At 36.7% G+C, this 17,580-nt stretch overlaps 1 protein-coding gene and 1 long non-coding RNA gene across 4 annotated transcripts in view; one reads left to right on the top strand and one right to left on the bottom strand.

The window, feature by feature from the left end:
* Positions 1–759: 759 nt before the first annotated feature.
* On the bottom strand, positions 760–2,761 carry LOC128315378 (non-histone chromosomal protein HMG-17-like). The gene is made up of 2 exons (XM_053221893.1): positions 2,611–2,761; positions 760–1,010 (listed from the first exon to the last, which is right to left on the bottom strand). Exons 1-2 carry the CDS (start codon positions 2,759–2,761, stop codon positions 760–762), a joined length of 402 nt encoding a protein of 133 aa, XP_053077868.1.
* A 6,354-nt stretch (positions 2,762–9,115) lies between these two features.
* LOC113604801 (uncharacterized) overlaps positions 9,116–17,580 on the top strand; it is a 304,409-nt gene continuing 295,944 nt past the window's right edge. For all 3 annotated transcript variants that reach the window (XR_003426821.2, XR_008297619.1, XR_008297618.1), the window contains exon 1: positions 9,116–11,496. This is a non-coding gene — a long non-coding RNA (uncharacterized LOC113604801). The remainder of the gene's footprint in view (positions 11,497–17,580) is intronic.

Below are 17,580 nucleotides of genomic sequence, written 5' to 3'. Positions count from 1 at the left end.
GGAAGAGAGCCAAAGCACAAGAGACTCTTAAAAACTGAGAACAAACTGAGGGTTGATGGGGGGTGGGAGGGGGGGAGGGTGGGTGATGGGTACTGAGGAGGGCACCTTTTGGGATGAGCACTGGGTGTTGTATGGAAGCCAATTTGATAATAAATTTCATATATTGAAAAAAAAAAGGAATGAGAGTTGACATTCACATTTAGCACGTTGTTCAACAACTTTTCACAAGCCAACCCTGACTTTCAGGAAATAACATGAAAATGGCAGAATTATCAATCCGAAGATCCATAAGCTAAAGAACTCTTTTGAGGAATGCCATCTCAATAGTGACACTAAAGTCCAGATTGCCTAATATACTGGGAAGTATATTGGAGTCAGGTTCCAACAGAGAGGGAGAAGAAGACATAAAAAAATGAACTTTAGTTTTTCCACACCACAAGGCATTTGTGCCAAGGTGGCTAATGTCTGTTGACATCAAGGAATCCTTCCTCCTGGGAACCAAGAGGAAGTTTCTCAAAACTAGCAAGGAAAGGTGTCCACCCTGCAAACCTGTTATCAGTCTAGCTTCAGAGATACTTAATTAGTGACATATGCCCTTCCCACCAAACAACAATATAGTATTATGTGTGCTAACAACATAGCTTTAAAAAAGTAAAAAAATTCTAAAAAAAATTCTGCACTTTTATAGCACTTGATAAAAAATAGTGTTTCAAACTGTCCATTTGCCAGAAATGCACAGTTATCAAAAATGCACACACTTCACTCGGACTCTCCAGCACTTTCAGCTTTCTGTGCCTGGTCTGTTTTGACATCTCTGTTTTCTGCAGGATCATTCCCATCCTTACCAGCATCAGGTTTTTCCTTTTTCCCTTTGGGTACCTTCTCTCCCTTCTTTGCAGGGGCCTTTTTAGGCTTGGGCTCTGGCTTTGGAGGAGCAGATTTAGTAGATAACCTTGAGGATTTTCTCTGTGGTTCATCTTTCACCACGGCTTTATGTCCTTTAGCATCCCCTTTTCAGACTTTCACTTGGGCTTGGTGGTGACAGCAGTGGGACGTTGGCACTGGACACGGGCACGTGGACTTGGTCAGTTCAGGGGTTCTTCTCACCTCTTCTTCACACTACTCAACATAAATTTTATTATAGTATATTGTCTTCTTTTATTATTAGTTATTTTTAGTAATCTGTTACTAAATTTATATTTTAAAGTTTATCATATGTACGTATGTATAGGAAACATCATAGTATATATGGAGTTTAATACTATTTGGAGCTTCAGGCATCCACTAGGGGTCTTGGAAATTATCCCCCACAGGTGTTGGGGAGCTGCTGTTTGTGTTAAGACCATGAAAGTTTAGACCACAGAGAAGGGAGACAAGGTTCTGTAAAAGGAATAGGCTTGTAATAACGTTCATGAAATTTTACTCATTTCATTGAGTTTTCAACACTTTCTTATTTTTATTCTACTTCTGTCAAGAATTATTTTCAAATAAGGGTAATTGTTTGGAGTGAAACATAAGATAGAACAGATTTGCTCCTTCAGCTAGATTGGTGTCCTGGATGCCAGGCAGCTGACAGAGACTTTGGTAGGTCAAGCTGGTGAGGTATCACTTGTCATCCTAGTTGATGATCCTTGTCATCCCAGCTTGGGACCCATGTTCCATTGAGTTCTTGTCAGAACTCATGCTGGGATTCTCAGAATCAGCTAGATCCACAAGTGTAATAACTAAAGACCTCTAGCCAGATCATTAATAGGCCTCTAAAAAAGCAGAGGCTTTTCCCATTAACCTCCTACTTATATTTGGTAGGCTGTTTTCTGTATAAACAGAGGCATACTAGCAGTTGAGAAGACATCTTAAAGTTTCGAGGCATCATGTCCCTTCAGACAATAGTTTGACTAAATTTTTGTGTGTTTGTTTTTAAAATAACATATCAAAGGTGAGAAATCACTTGTCATTAAACTAATTTAGCATAACTAGAAGTTACTGAAATGATCTATATTCATCCTTCATCCTTTCTCCAGAATGATTAATCAGTCGTTATAGATTCCATGCCAGTCAAAAGGTGGTTGTTATTTTTCAGGACTTCACAAAAAGAAAATAGCTATTTTTTAAAATAAAAGTCCATGACTTCCCTCAAGCAAGAAAATGATAGAAAATTGGAATTGTCTTTCATTTCTTAATTCTCAGACTCAACAAAAAAGGCAACTAGAATTATCTTTCTCTCAGTGTGTGTGTGTGTGTGTGTGTGTGTGTGTGTGTGTGTACTTTACAAATACCCCAAACATTCTTTATGAGGAAAGAAAAGAATACTGGTCAAATATCTACATAAGAAAATTTCATGGAAAGTTTTTTCTTTTTTTATTTGGGTTGGGGGGATGCAGAAAGTAGTCTATTATAAACAGAAAGGAATGCTTTAGGTCAATGACTTTGTTTCTACCTTCATCTACCTCAGAGGAGAGGAGGACTTCCTGAGTGCAAACATATTTTGTGGGGTCTTTGTTGGAAAAAAAAATAATGGAAAGAATGGATACTTGGAAAATACATATTTCAAACAGTTGGACAAAGACAGCTGGTTCATTTTTTTCTTCCTGCCAAGCCATTTCCACTTACAATTCAAAAAACCACAGTTTGATATTGGATTTAGAACCAAGTTTTCAAAGAAACACACTGCCAGGGAACATGCATGGAATTCCCACTGATAATAGCATAAAACACAAAAGGATGGAATCTGACCGCCCACGATGGTTTCTCCTTCTGGCATATCAGGTAACCATCTAATAGCGTATCTTTGTATATAACAAATTCATTGCTAGATTGTAAGCTACTTGTGGATAGGCGCTGGCTTGATTTCTCTTTTACCTTTTATACAGCTCTGTGAGTAACAGATACTCAACAATTATCTATAAAATGCTATATTTAAGACTACAATTTCAGTGAGACTCCTGTGTTAGCAGGGTCTGCTAAGAATCAGATAGGCTAAAAAAAGTAGATACCAAGACAGAATTAAACTTGCAAGAAAATTTTAGGAGAAATGCCTGTGAGCAAAAAAGGAGAGGAAACTGGGAAAGTCTGGGAGAGACTTCAGACTAATGCAGGTCTGATACCAAATGAGGGAAAGAGGGAAGGAAGTTTGGGCAAAAACATCTTAGACTGATTCTAAGAAGAGTTTGGTGAGGCCACTGAGGAGTCCTCAAGCCAAAGTTTCTTATCAAATGAATCTCACATCTCCCAGGAAAGGGCTTGACTTTAGTGTCCCTTTTGCACTCAGTCATTAATTGGGAGTACCTGGTGGAAATTGTGACCTCAGAGTAAAGGGAATGATGAAATTTCAGAATACAGAGCCTAGGACTCTTAATTATACTCCCTGAAGAAGGAGTTCTGTGAGGCATTTTTTTTTTTTTTATGGCCAACACATAGTCCTTGGTAAAAATTTGTGCATCTCTTCAGTGATAATTGAAGCTTTTCTTTTGGATAAGATCTATTGGTGGTTTTAAAGATTAACTGAGATAATTATATATAATATATATAATATATATTATATTATAAATAAATAAATATATATAAATATAAATATATATAAATAAATAAATATAAAATATAAATAAATAAATATAATATATATTATATAATATATAATATATATAACATAATATATATAATATATGTATATTATATATAATATATATAATATAATTATATATAATATATAATATATAATATATATTATATATATTATATATATAAAGGGCCTAGCACAGTACATAGCACATACTTGTCAAGCTACCATTTATTGAACGTTATTATTTACTAAACACAATGATGGCTACTTGATATGCAATGGGACAAACCAGAAAGAATACTTGTTTTGGTGGTAGACAGAATGAAGTTCAAAACCAGGATGGGGCACTTACAGTTTTGTGACCATATTGGGTTATTGAAAGTGTCTGAGCCTCAGTTTCCACATCTGTAAGACAGATATAAAATGCCTATAATAGAAGATGGTAAAGAAGAAATAAAGTACGAGTACCTGGTACCTATCAGGTTTTTGATATTATCATTTCTAAGTATCTCAAGAACCTAGTAAAATTGTCAGCCTTGAGAGGCTGACCTGTATAGACTACATCACCAGGGTTCTCCAAGCCCACAAGCTTTCTTTCAGGTTTGGCCAAAGGGAAGCCCTTACAGGAAGCTGTGGGAAGGGGATGACAGCGAGCTCAGGGGTATATTCCTTTGCCCTCTTCCCTGTGAGACCTGGCTCTGTGTCCCTTTACCACAAGTCACAATTCTTCACAAGCTAGCAGACTGCACCCAACTCTCTCTCCTGCTGAATTCCGATAACTCTCTCACCTTTCTCTTCAGGTACACCAGTGGTAAGACCTCAACTGCCACTGTCTCTAGGTTATTGCACTCACCTTTGTAACTCCCCTAAATCCACACATTAGTGAATCATCTTGCTGAAATACCTCTCTCTGAATCATCTTACTTAGAGTAGGTCTTCACTTTCTTTTTGGGACCACCAATGGATTTTACTTCCTTTCTCCTCAGCCCTACATCCTCTCTCCATGAAATATATGAGCATTAGATGTTCTTTTAGTTAAAAAGAAAACATTTTAAACAATGAAGATGAAAGACAAAAGGAGTAGTGAAGTGGTCCTATATTTGGAATCTGTTACCAAGATAACTGGTTTGACTTATGAAAAAACTTACAGAAAATAGTATTTGTAAACAACCATGCTGAGACTTAGGAAGAGTAGTGTGGACAAGAAACTCTACCCTTGACTGCTTAACCCCTGGTTGATTTAGGGTGCATTCCCTAACTTCTCTCACCCTTAAATCATAATGTATGCAGATGTGTGGCTGAGACCCTTTTGGCTGTAATAGTGCTGGCCAACAAAATGCTATCTATGGAGGGAGGTTTCATTTTTGGGTTCTTGGAGAGGTGCTTTAAAATTCTTGGTCAAAGGACAAATAGATCAAGGCAGATAATTTTGTCATCTGTGAGTGCTTGGAATCCACTTGGAAGGATCTTCTGGCTGACATTGAGGACATTGCCAGGCAAGATCAGAGTGACTCCTGGTGAGTACTTAGGTGGGTGGTAGACCGGCAGGGGAATGTGCCTGGGAAACGTTTGCCTGTTTTTCCAGTTGGAATGAAGCCTAACAGCCCTAGAAGAAAATAGCCTGAAATAAGTGGTCCTAGGTAGAAGAATATTATTAACGAAAAGAATGGAAAATCAGACACCATCAGTGTGAATGTGAAAGCTCTAGCCAGCAGACAATTTCATTTGCAGAGACGTTTTCAGGAGCTATTCAGATGGATTCTGTGTTTTCTTGGACCTCGAGGACTAGATACCTGTATCTAGTACACATGATACCTGTAGACTTTATTTTTATTTTATTTTATTTTTTTTAACGTTTATTTATTTTTGAGACAGAGAGAGACAGAGCATGAACAGGGGAGGGTCAGAGAGAGAGGAAGACACAGAATCTGAAACAGGCTCCAGGCTCTGAGCCATCAGCCCAGAGCCCGACACGGGGCTCGAACCCACGGACCGCGAGATCATGACCTGAGCCGAAGTCGGACGCTTAACCTACTGAGCCACCCAGGCGCCCCGATACCTGTAGACTTTAGACAGATGACCTGTGTTTTCTCGGACCTCGAGGACTAGATACCTGTATCTAGAGCACATGATACCTGTAGACTTTAGACAGACGACCTGTTCTCACTCTCTGCTTTTTGGCATTGAGAATGAGCAAGGAGAGCTCTCTCCCTGGGTGGGAGAGGTTTTCCTAATGGTTAAAGGAAAAGTTTTGGTTCCTGGTTTGTAAGTGGCCACACACCACCCTGATTAATTATGTTTTAAAGGATGTGAGTGAAACTTTCTAATTGAAGAGAAACTGGATGGGCTTTGCTTTTTTCTAGGAGAAGAAACTCAAAGTGCTCAACACTTGAAACAATAGATGCCAGGAATTAGAGGAGAATAACAATAACATCTGACTCAGATCTGTGAATGGGGCAAAGTCTTCCTTGCTTCTTCATATACCTCTGATTGCCTCATCCTTCTGTCTTTCACACATCATTCAGGCATCTTGTGGCTTTTCTTTATGCTGCTATTAATCTCTTTTTTTGAAAGAAGTGACAGACTGCAGACACCTCACACTTTGTTGTCTCCACAGCCTAGTCACTCTTTTCAATCTCAGGTTCCAAGAACACCAAGCATAAGGTCCTTTCTGGAAAAATACAAGACCAGGTGTGTGTGTGTGTGTGTGTGTGTCCCCCTTTGCCAGGGAGATCTTAACTCAGAAGAAGAAACATAGGATTTGGAGCAGATGTTCTTGTTAAATATTTACTATCTATGCCATTTGGACAAATCTCTGCCTCTCTGAGGCTCATCTGTAAAGTGAGGCTGTTACTAAAACTCACCTTACATGATTGCTGAAATGAGTAAATTGAACAATGTATGTAGACATGCTTTGCAAACTATAGTTTACTAGGTAAATATTAGTTGTAATTAATATGATCCATGTAAGAAAAACACTCTCATTCCTTTCCAATTGATCTGTTTTCACATTGTCTTGTGATGGAATAAGCACTCTGGGGAATTTACCTTTGTGAAATTGATTGATTCATATTTATTAAACATCTGCTTTGTTCAAGGACTTGTGCTACATGCTATGGAAGATTAAAAAAAGGTGACTAGCTAGCAAACATGGTTCTTGCTGTCTTGGATCATACAAACTAGTCAGGGATTTAAGACACTCAAAAATAACTAGTTTTCTCACCACAACCTGTTTTTTCCACTTTATGTGGCCCTAGTAGTGTTGTGATCATGAAGCACTCTCTCCTTTTCTCTCCTTTCCTGTTTTTAAGGGTATTAGCTGGAGTTCTTTGATTGTTAGGCAACAGAAATGAACTCTGGCTGAGGTAAGCAAAAATGAGAATTTGGGTGGGACAGTAAGGCAGTTAGAGTTAGAAAGTGTTTTAGGTAAGTTCTCTAAAAGCAGAGCCTGACACAAGGATTGAAGTGTCCATGGTTTATTGAGGGGTTGCTCTTCAGGAAAACTTGTAAGGAACTGAGGGGAGTGGTATAGCTAAGAGCAAAGAGCTATGCAAAGATGTGGTCTTAGGTAAAGTCTACATTTGGCTTGGAGGTGTATATATACCTCCCTATCAGTCAATCATTGGCTACCTCAAGTGGGGGACACTGAAACCTCCCAGGCATCTCCGAATGAGATATCCCAATCAGCCAAGGGCAATGTGCTAGAGAAAGTTGCAGGTATAAGCTGTTAGATGCAGCACACACAGAGGCTGGGTAGTAGATACACTAGCTGATGAAGGGGTTATAGATGGGGTACCACAGAACTACTATAGAGGAGCAAGAAGTTAAGAGTCAGGAAAGGTCAAGACCCAGAGTGCTTTGAGGGATATAGTGGGTCTCAGTATCAGAATGAGTTATTATGGTATTAGCATGAATGAGAACCAACCACCTTCCCATTAACTCCTCTCTTTCTTTCTTTCTTTCTTTCTTTCTTTCTTTCTTTCTTTCTCACGTTAGATAACACACTGTGTAGTCTTGGCTTCAGGAGTAGAAGTCAGTGATTCATCACTTACATAAACACTCAGTGTTCATCTCAACAAGTGCCCACCTTAATGCCCATCACCCATTTCCTTCCCCCTTCCCCATCAACCCTCAGTTTGTTCTCTGTATTTAAGAGTCTCTTATAGTTTGCCTCCCTCTTTCTTTTTTTTATCTTATTTTTCCTTCCCTTCCCCTATGATCATCTGTTAAATTTCTCAAATCCCACATGTGAGTGAAATCATGTGATATCTGTCTTTCTCTGATTGACTTATTTGGCTCAGCACAATACCCTCCAGTTCCATCCATGTTGTTGCAAATGGCAAGATTTCATTCCACTTCATCACTGAGTAGTTATCCACTGTATGTATGTGTATGTTTGTGTGTGTGTATATATATATGTACACAACACATCTTTATCCATTCATCAGTTGATGGACATTTGGGCTCTTTCCATAATTTGGCTATTGTTGGTAGTGCTGCTATAAACATTGGGGTGCATGTGTCCCTTCAGTGACTTTTAAATTAGGGATACAGAGGGAATTGGAGGTCGAATGGTCACTATAGGTCCTTCTGACTTAATTATACATTGAAAAAATTACAGTCCAGCTGAATCATATGGTTTGCCCAAAGTCAGCAGTCAGCAGTGGCAGATCCAAGCCCTGAGGTAGGTCTGCCTTGCAGACCCATGCACTTTCCACCACCTTACATTACTTCTGGTGCTGCTCTTCACTGTGCCATCATTCTTAAACATTGACTCTGATATCACATCTGATGCAGATGTGGTTCTCACCACTGGGTTTCAACACCACCAAATCTAAGAGTGTGTCTTTTGTGGATTTAAATCTTTCTTTGTTTTTCTTCCTTTCTTTCTTTTTCTTTCTTTCTTTCTTTCTTTCTTTCTTTCTTTCTTTCTTTCTTCCTTCCTTCCTTCCTTCCTTCCTTCCTTCCTTCCTTCCTTCCTTCCTTCCTTCTTTCCTTCCTTCCTTCCTTCCTTCCTTCCTTCCTTCCTTCCTTCCTTCTTTCCGTCCAATTTAGTTAGCATATAGTGCTATGATTTCAGGAATAGATTCTAGTGATTCATCCCCTATGTGTAACACCTACTGCTCATCCCAACAAGTGTCTTCCCTAATGCCCCTTACTTATTTAGCCCATCCCCCACCCACAATCCCTCCAGCAATCCTCATTTTGTTCTCTGTGTTTAAGAGTCTCTTATGTTTTGTCCCCCTTATTGTTTTTATATTATTTTCCTTCCCTTCCCTTATATTCATCTGTTTTGTATCTTAAATTCCTCATATGAGTGAATCATATGATATTTGTCTTTCTTTGTCTAATTTCATTTAGCATAATACCCTCTAGTTCCATCCATGTAGTTGCAAATGGCAAGATTTCATTATTTTTTATTGCTGAGTAATACTCCATTGTATGCATGTGTGTGTGTATATATATATATATATATATATATATATATATATATATATATATCACATCTTCTTTATCCATTCATCTGCTTAAATTCAGAGTCCAAAACATGAAACTCTGATTGGACATTAGAATAAAGAAGTTCCTCTTTTCTGTGGGTCACTAATCTGGGAGGATACAAAATAGGAATTGAAGTAAATCAATCTGTAGTAGGAGAAAATGAGGCCATTCTCCCCATACCTAGAAGGGGACAAAGCTTAGAGACGGAGTCTAAGATCTAAATCTTCAGGCATGGTTTCATCCATGATAAAGGCAGCATCATTCCTTAACTTCCCAGTTAGTAAGTCCCTTTTGGTTTAAACTACCATTTATACCACTTGGAATCAAATGATTTGCAGTAGGCAGAACATTTTCGCCCTCTGATGCTGCTCCTGTGAATGTTATGCTACATAGAAAAAGGGACTTCACAAATGTAATTAAGGTTGCTAATCAGCTAGTCTTAAAATAAGGAGACTATCCGGAATTATCTGGGGCTGGCCTGATCTAATCACACAAACCCTAAAAATGCAGAGATCTTTCTGCCTTGTAGCAGAAGAGTAAGTCAGAGATTTGAGGTGCTATTGGCGGGTTGAAGATGAATCACATGTCAAGGAAATGAGAATCTTAGTCCTACATTAACAAGGAAATGAATTCTACCTCAAAGTGGAACCTTCCTCAGAACTTCTAGATAAAGTCCCAGCCCAGCTAATACCTTGATGTCTGCTTTATGATCTCTGAGTAGAGATATTTTGAGAGATGTTATGCCTGCACCTCTGACCCACAGAATTTCAAGATAGTGAGTATCATTTTAAGCCTGTGAATTTGTGGTTATTTGTTACAGCAGCAATAGAAAACTAATATATGGGCCAAATAAGTGGTACTTTTTCATTCAGCAACATTTATGGAGCCCCTGCCTGGTGTCTAAATGTCTAGAGCCACATGGACACACACACTCAATACTACTAAAAGTAAGAAGTTATACAAGGCTCCTCTTCGAGGCTTTATGGCCTGTTGATAAAGAATGTTTGCTCCAATACTAAGTTCCATGTTTTATTCGTCTGTTTGGTGAAAACTTCCTGGCACACAATAGGTATCAGCTCCTATTTGTTCTATTAAGCTGAATGATTTTATAATACTGTTGGCTCAACAGTACACAGTGCTAGAGAGTAAAAAGCTAAAGACTTCATTGTATGTTGAAAATCATGCTTTAGAGAATACTTTCTGGTTCCTGGTTTGGCTTTCAATTTATATTATAGGTAAAGATGAGAAAAATCTTTTAAATGCAATGGGTGTTTTCTCTCTCGTAAAATACAGTATTTCTACTTTGGTTCTGGAACTAAGATTAACTGTGAGTCTTTATGGCTCATGATTCAAATTCTCTAAACATCAGCATATGATTCAGGTGTAAAGCAAACTCAGCAATTATATCTGCTCAAAATTTTAATATAATTATGCATAATTAGTGCTCTTGCCTTAGTGTGACTCATATTAGTGTCCAATCCAGTTACCAATATTTATCCCCCTGTAACTACTCCAGATTGTACAGGGTGTCCTGGTCCTGCCTTTGCATTTTGATACTCTAGAATAAAGTTCACACATATGCCAGGCAGGTGTCTGAAGCCTGCCTCCTCATTCTTTTGATCTCCACTAGTTCAGTTATCAGTTCCTCTCCTGGGGCTGGTTTTGGGAACTTGCAAACAACTGGTCCTGTACACTTTGCACTAACTCCAAACTGTCTCCTGACTGGCTTATTTCCCCTCCTTTTACCACCTATCTCTCAGTTGAGAATGGGGATGCACCTTACATGACCCCAAGCTCTCTTTCCTTATGATTCTTGTACTTGTGAGGAAATATCCAAGTGCTCATAAATGTTTCTATCTTTCCATAGGGTAGTTAACTACTGTTTCATAATTCAGAGCTGTTAAGAGTTTAGGGTTTCAGTAACTTTGATCCATATAACATATCTGGTCAAAACCAAACAAATAAATAAAAGAACTGTTCTATCATGATTGATTCTGTTTTTACAGATGTGCCATTCTTAACATACTGCTGTCCTTGGAATCATAGCTTCACATCTGAAAAGGGGCAATAGCATTAAGTAGCAGTTTGGGTCTTTCTTTGACATATTCCCTTGAGAAGTGTTAAATGTTGCCATTCTTGACAGTTCAAAAGCAAGTCATATGGTTGATATTTTGCCAATGAGATAAATGTGGAAAAATGTCACTTTTCCTTTAATTAGTTGTCAGTAGAAACTTGGCAAGAGATGATAGTAAGGAGATATTGGCATTTAGGCATGTTCATATTTACTTTTGTGATTTAGAATTATGACGACTTTCATGTATCCTTACAGTGACCCTGTCTGGTTTAGAACTTCTGAAATTCCAGCATCAAACCTCTTTCCCATTCCTCCAGACAGAGACAGCAACATTCACCAACATTGGAGTTTTGATCAGATACAGGTACACAGCCATGAAACTCATTTTATTTTATATTAATCAAATAAAATTTATGACTTGGAAAATAGGTCTTTTATTTTCTTTTCCTGAAGAAATTTGCTGCGTAATTTGATCTGTGTTTAGTTTTTTGTTTTGTCTTTGTTTTTTCAACTCTTCACTGTATTTTGCATGATAAAAGGTATTGTTTTCAAATCTAAAGTCAGTGGAGCTGGTTCCTTTTTCCTGTCCTATTAGAGAGCCTTGGAACACATGTATGACTATGGCTTTTTTTTTTATGTTTTTATTTTTTAAAATTTACATCCAAATTAGTTAGCATATAGTGAAACAATGATTTCAGGAGTAGATTCCTTAATGCCTCTTACCCATTTAGCCCATCCCCCCTCCCACAATGCCTCTGGCAACCCTCAGTTAGTTCTCTATATTTATGAGTCTTTTCTATTTTGTCCCCCTCCCTGTTTTTATATTATTTTTGTTTCCCTTCCCTTATGTTCACGGGATACAGGTATGCTGTTTCGAAGTGACTATGGCTTTTTGCTTTTCTGGTTCAAATTACTAGAATTCAGAACTTAGCCTTGGCAATTCTATTAATAGAAAAACCAGTGAAGAATTGGTTTAAAAACTGATTTTAAAATATATAATTTGATTAAAATACATGATGATTCCATGAGGAAAAGAAGGTAACAGGCTAGTTAGGCTAGGAGAATGACATTGAACAATAGTAACAGGTACTCTTTATCGAATGCCTTATCTGTACCTGAAAATTTACATGAATAATTTTACCTTTTGTTTCTTATAATATGGTGGGCCAGGTATGCAGAAGTAAGGAATTATCAGGCTCAAATCAAGACAGGTGAAGATAAAAATCCAGAGAGCTAGGCTACCTCTAGATTTTCATTCTGTCTGGAGGATATTTAATGAAGCTAGTAACCTTCAGCTTTTTCACAGAGTTATGAGACAGGACACAAAGCTCAGGTGTGAAGTCTAATAAAGGAGCCTCTTTTAGAAAGCTGGGACAAGAGCATTTTGCCCTCAGTATAAAGGTGAACTGGAAAATGCTGCCTGCCCCACTTAGAGACAAATATATGGAACATATGGAAAAGAGTAAGAGACACAAAAGAGAGAGTGAGATATCTACCACAAGATTAATTGGCATTTTATAAAAAGATAATACAGAGAATGGGAAAATTTTCCAGAATTGTTTAAAGACATAATTACTCAGATACATAAAGCCAATGAATCCGAAGCAGATATTTAAAAAGAAATGTTCACTGAAACACGTTAGCTTCAAACCAGAGAACACAAAAGACAAAGAAAGTATCTGTAAGGTAGTCAGAAGGAGCAAATGGATCACTAATAAGAGATGGTTGATGGTTGATAGCTGATTTCTTATGGCAATAATGGAAGCCAGAAGCCAGTGAAAATAATTGCCAATGAAGAATTTAATTTAATGTGCAGCTGTATTTAACTTTCTATAAATGGAATCATACATAATGCATGCATAATATATTTTAAAGTCAGTTTTAAATTAAACTTTAATTTTGACATAATTGTAGATTCACATGCAGTTGTGAGAAATGCTACAGAGAGATCCCTTGTACATTTTACTTTGTTTATCTCAATGGTGACATATTATAAACCTGTACAACTATGTACAATAGCAACAACCATGATGTTGACATTGAAGTCAAGGTAGAGAACAGTTCTATCTCTGCAAGGACACCTCATATTGCCCTTTTATAGTCACACCCACTTCCTCCCACCCTCCACTTCCTATTTAAGCCCTAGCAATCACTAGTATGTTCTCCATTTCTATACTTTTGTCATTTTAAGAGTATTATGTAAATGGAATCATGCAGTATTTAACATTCTGCAGTTGGCTTTTTCACTAAGAATAATTCTGTATAGATTTACTCAGGTTCTTGCATGAATCAATAGTTTGTTCCTTTTTATTGCTCACTAGTATTTCACTGTGTGAATGTAACAAAAATTAGAAATTCTTAACTCAGTAAAAATATCCTATGAAAACAAAGGCAAAATAACATTTTCAGGCAAACCTGTATCAATAATACTTCCAAAAGATTATCACTAAGATAATTTCTAAAGGATATATTTAGGCAATGATGTAAATGATTCTAGATGGAGAATCTGAGATCTCGTAAGAAATAGTGAGCAAAGATATTGGTAAACTTAGAGATAGGGATGAGAAGTAGGTTAAAACCAAAATGCTGAAATAGCAAAGCTAAAATAGTAGAAAACAACCAAACTTAAGTTGGAAGGGAAATGAATGAAGTTAAAATTGTGTTGTTCAGGGAGGTAAAGACATTTATTTTTATGGCATATATGCTGTAATTTCTAGGAAGACCAGTAAAGGAATAGAAGCAGTACACAACTTAAACTGCTAAAGGAAAATAGAAGTGAGAAAAAATAATCAATTTTTAAAAGATAAGAAATGAGAGGGAAAGGGAATATGGAAAAAGCAGAATGCATAGAAAACACCAATTAAGATAGTAGATATAAGTAAAAATGTCAGTTACAAAAATATACATGTAAAGGAAATGCTTTACCTGAAATATGAAGGTTATTAGACTGGATAATAAAACAAAAGACGATGGAAAAATGTATCAGGCAAAATCTAGCCAAAAGAAAGATGCTGTAGCTATTTTTATGTCACACAAAATGTACTTTAAAGTATAGAGCATAATTAATCTCTTCTTAGTAATAGAATATTTAATTCACCAGGAAAATATAATAACTTAAAATCTGTGTGTACCTGATGAAATATATCAAAATGAATAAAACATTGACAGACCTAATAAAGAAATAAGTTCACAATTGTAGAAGATTTTAATATACTTTTCAGAAACTGAGTGGTGGTACAGACAGGAATACAGTAAGAAAAATGAAGATTTAAACAATATGATTAAAAATCATGTCCTAATGGGCATGTATAAAAACATGCCCATGCAATGCTTAATATACATTATGTATAAGAATAAAAAGGACATTTGCAAAAATTGGCCATATACTAAAATCTCAGTAATCTTCAATGTTCTGTATTGTTCTTTGAACACAGTGAAGTTAAGTTAGAAATCAATAACCAAAAGATAATCAATGAAACCCCATATAGAGAGAAATTAAAAAATACATTAAATCACAATCAAAGAAAATATTTATTTAGAAAACATTTAGAATGGAGTGATAGTGAAAATACTGCTATCACAACTTATGAGATGGAGATAAAGCAGCAGTTAGAAAGAAATTTTAGCTTTTAATGATTATATCAAAACAAAAATAAAGATTGAAAGCTAATGAGTGATGTATTAAGAGGATCAGCAAAGAAGAGCAGAATAAATGCAAAGAATCTGGAAGAAAGGAAATGATGAAGACTTGGGCCAAAATTAATGTAATGGAAAATAAACATGGACGAACAAAATCTTAGTTGTTTGGAAAGTCTAATAAAATTGACAAATTTTGACAAGATTGATGAAGAAAAAAGAACTGTTCCAACTAAACAATTTGAAGAACATAAAAGGGGCTGTAACTGCCAGAATTAAGGAGATAATAAAAGGATAGTATGAACAACTTTATGCCAGTTAATTTGAAAATTTATATGAAATGGATAAAATCCTAGGAAAATGTAACTTAATGAAATGGAGTCAAGAAGAAAAGGAACACATTAAAAGTTATCTGACCACTAAGGAAATTGACAGGTAGTTGAAGATCTTCCCACAGAGAAAACTCCAGGCTTTTGATGGTTGTATCATGGAGCCCAACCAAACATTCAAGGAACAAGTATTTTCAATCTTACACAAACTATTTCAAAATAGAGTAAAAGAGGAAATATTTCCCAACTCATTTTATGGTGCTAGTGTAACTTTGACCCCCCAAATCTGATGTGGGCAGTGGAAGAAAGAAAAATTGCTGGTGAATATCATTCAGGAGCATAGATACAATAATTAGCAAAGCCAATTCAGCTATGTTAAAAAAATAATCCATCATAGATATTTAGTTGTGTTTATCCTAGAAATGCAAGGTTAAAAAAAATGGAAAAATCAATGTCATTTTCCACATTAACAGATAAAACAAATAATGTGTCAATACATACTGAAAAAAATGAATTGATAGAACTCGCCATCCATTCATGAAAAAAACTAGAAATAAAAAGGTGTTTGTCATTCTTTAATTAAATTTTATTTATTTTTTAAAATTAAATTGAATTTTTAAAAAGCCTGCAGCACATAAGCCAAATAAACTAAATAATGAAACACTGAAAGTTTTCCTTTCAATATTAGGAATAAGACAAGTGTGCCTGTTTTTATAATTGTATTCAATGTTGTACTGAAGGCTGTAGCTAGCACAGAAAGTAAAATAGAGAGGGGAAAAAGCACTAAGATTGGAAAGTACTAAGCAAAAGTATCATTAACAGATAATGATTCTTTGCATAGAGAATAAAAAATTAGAGATAAAATATTAAAATTAACAAAAGCTTAGCAAGTTTGCTGTACATAAATTTAATTGTATTAACAAAAAGAAAAAAGATACCATTTATAGTAGCATAAAATATAAGCTATCTATTAAAAGCCTAACAAAAGATATAAAAGTCCTTTTTGGAGTGAATTCTATATTATCCCTAGTTTTTATAGCAGCTCTGCAAGGTTATTAATATCATCCATCAAGGAGGTAAAGCAATTTACACAGATACCACATATATGGGAAGTGGAGGTAGAGGGATATGAACTTAGGCTTCCTAACTCTACAATCTGTTTTCCCCAAAATAGTGGCCTGATTTGGGGGCTTCCCAGATGTGCTCAGCTCTACATGACTCCTGGGCCTCGGCTGCTCCTTCCACTTCCTGGCTAGAGAACAGTGCCAACTTGTGTCATCTCCAGGGTCTTAAAAACCAGCTGCCATAATCATCCCTTCATCTCAGATTATTTCAGTCTCCCTTAGGGGTAAGATCTGGGTGTCAGTATCTCTTCCATCTCTTCCCCAGAAGCATTGGCATGGGGTCTGACCTTACTAGAAGAGATTCTGCCTGCAAGAACTGGGCGACACAATCCAGAAATGTGGGGGGAGGGAATTTGAGGGGCAAATTTTGACCAAGAGGAGAATACCCATGGGAAAGAGCTTGCCTTCCTCCTCCACTCTCCAAAAAGGGCTCCATACAGACATGCTGGAGATGTCCGTCCTTTGTGACTGAGTAACCAGCTGTGCTTTCCTATGGAGCTGTGGCCAGCTTGGCAATGCACCATTTTGTATGTGTTCTTTTTCCCTGACTCACTTCCTTTTCCTCTCACTCTTGCTTTCCTGAGATAAAACTTCCAAAGCCCTAAAGCTTTGCCTTGGGGTCCAATTTCCAGGGAACCTGGACTTTGACATCCACAAAGGCTCAACTCCTCCAATATTCGAACAGGTGTCCCCATCTATTAGTAGGCTATGAAATCATTTTCAGTACACTGCCATTAGCATTTGGAAACATAATGAAATATAAGAGAAGCAAAATATCAGAGTGTATCATATGTAGTGAGGTCAAGTACCATTTCCTGAAACTGTTATTTCAGTTATGTGTGTGTGTTTGAGGATGTGAGTATGTATATTGAGTTGTGATGTTAAATGTGTGTTTTACAGTATGTCCTGGTCAAAAAAGTGTGAAGGCCACTGGTCTAGGCCAGTGGGAACAGAGTTCATGAGTTCATGTGATGACTGTGCCTTCTGGTTGCACTGTCACAAATGTCCTGTGGAATTTTTTGATGGCCTATCTCCTTACTTTAGCAAATATTAAAATGTCGCCAATAGCCTTCATATAGTTTAGCCATATAGGGTCAGATTATATTTGTTAGCTGCCATGATAGAGAAAATATTTTGAAATTTGTCCTTAAAACTAAGTGACATGGCCTTGTTTAGAAAAATAAAGGGGGTTACTAGTGAATGAAATTTAATGATGTCTAGATGTGTTTACAGTTACACAGGCAGACCCATTCTCTAGTAACAATCATTGGTAATCCAGGTAATCAACACAATATGCAGCATAATTTTCCTTAATGATGATTATGTCTTTGAAATCTATACTCTCTTGCAAGTACAGTG

This window comes from Acinonyx jubatus, chromosome C2 (assembly GCF_027475565.1).
Source record: "Acinonyx jubatus isolate Ajub_Pintada_27869175 chromosome C2, VMU_Ajub_asm_v1.0, whole genome shotgun sequence".
In the NCBI taxonomy this organism is placed as follows: Eukaryota; Metazoa; Chordata; class Mammalia; order Carnivora; family Felidae; genus Acinonyx; species Acinonyx jubatus.
Note: the sequence above shows the minus strand (reverse complement) of the source record. Positions and strands in the feature narration are given on the sequence as shown.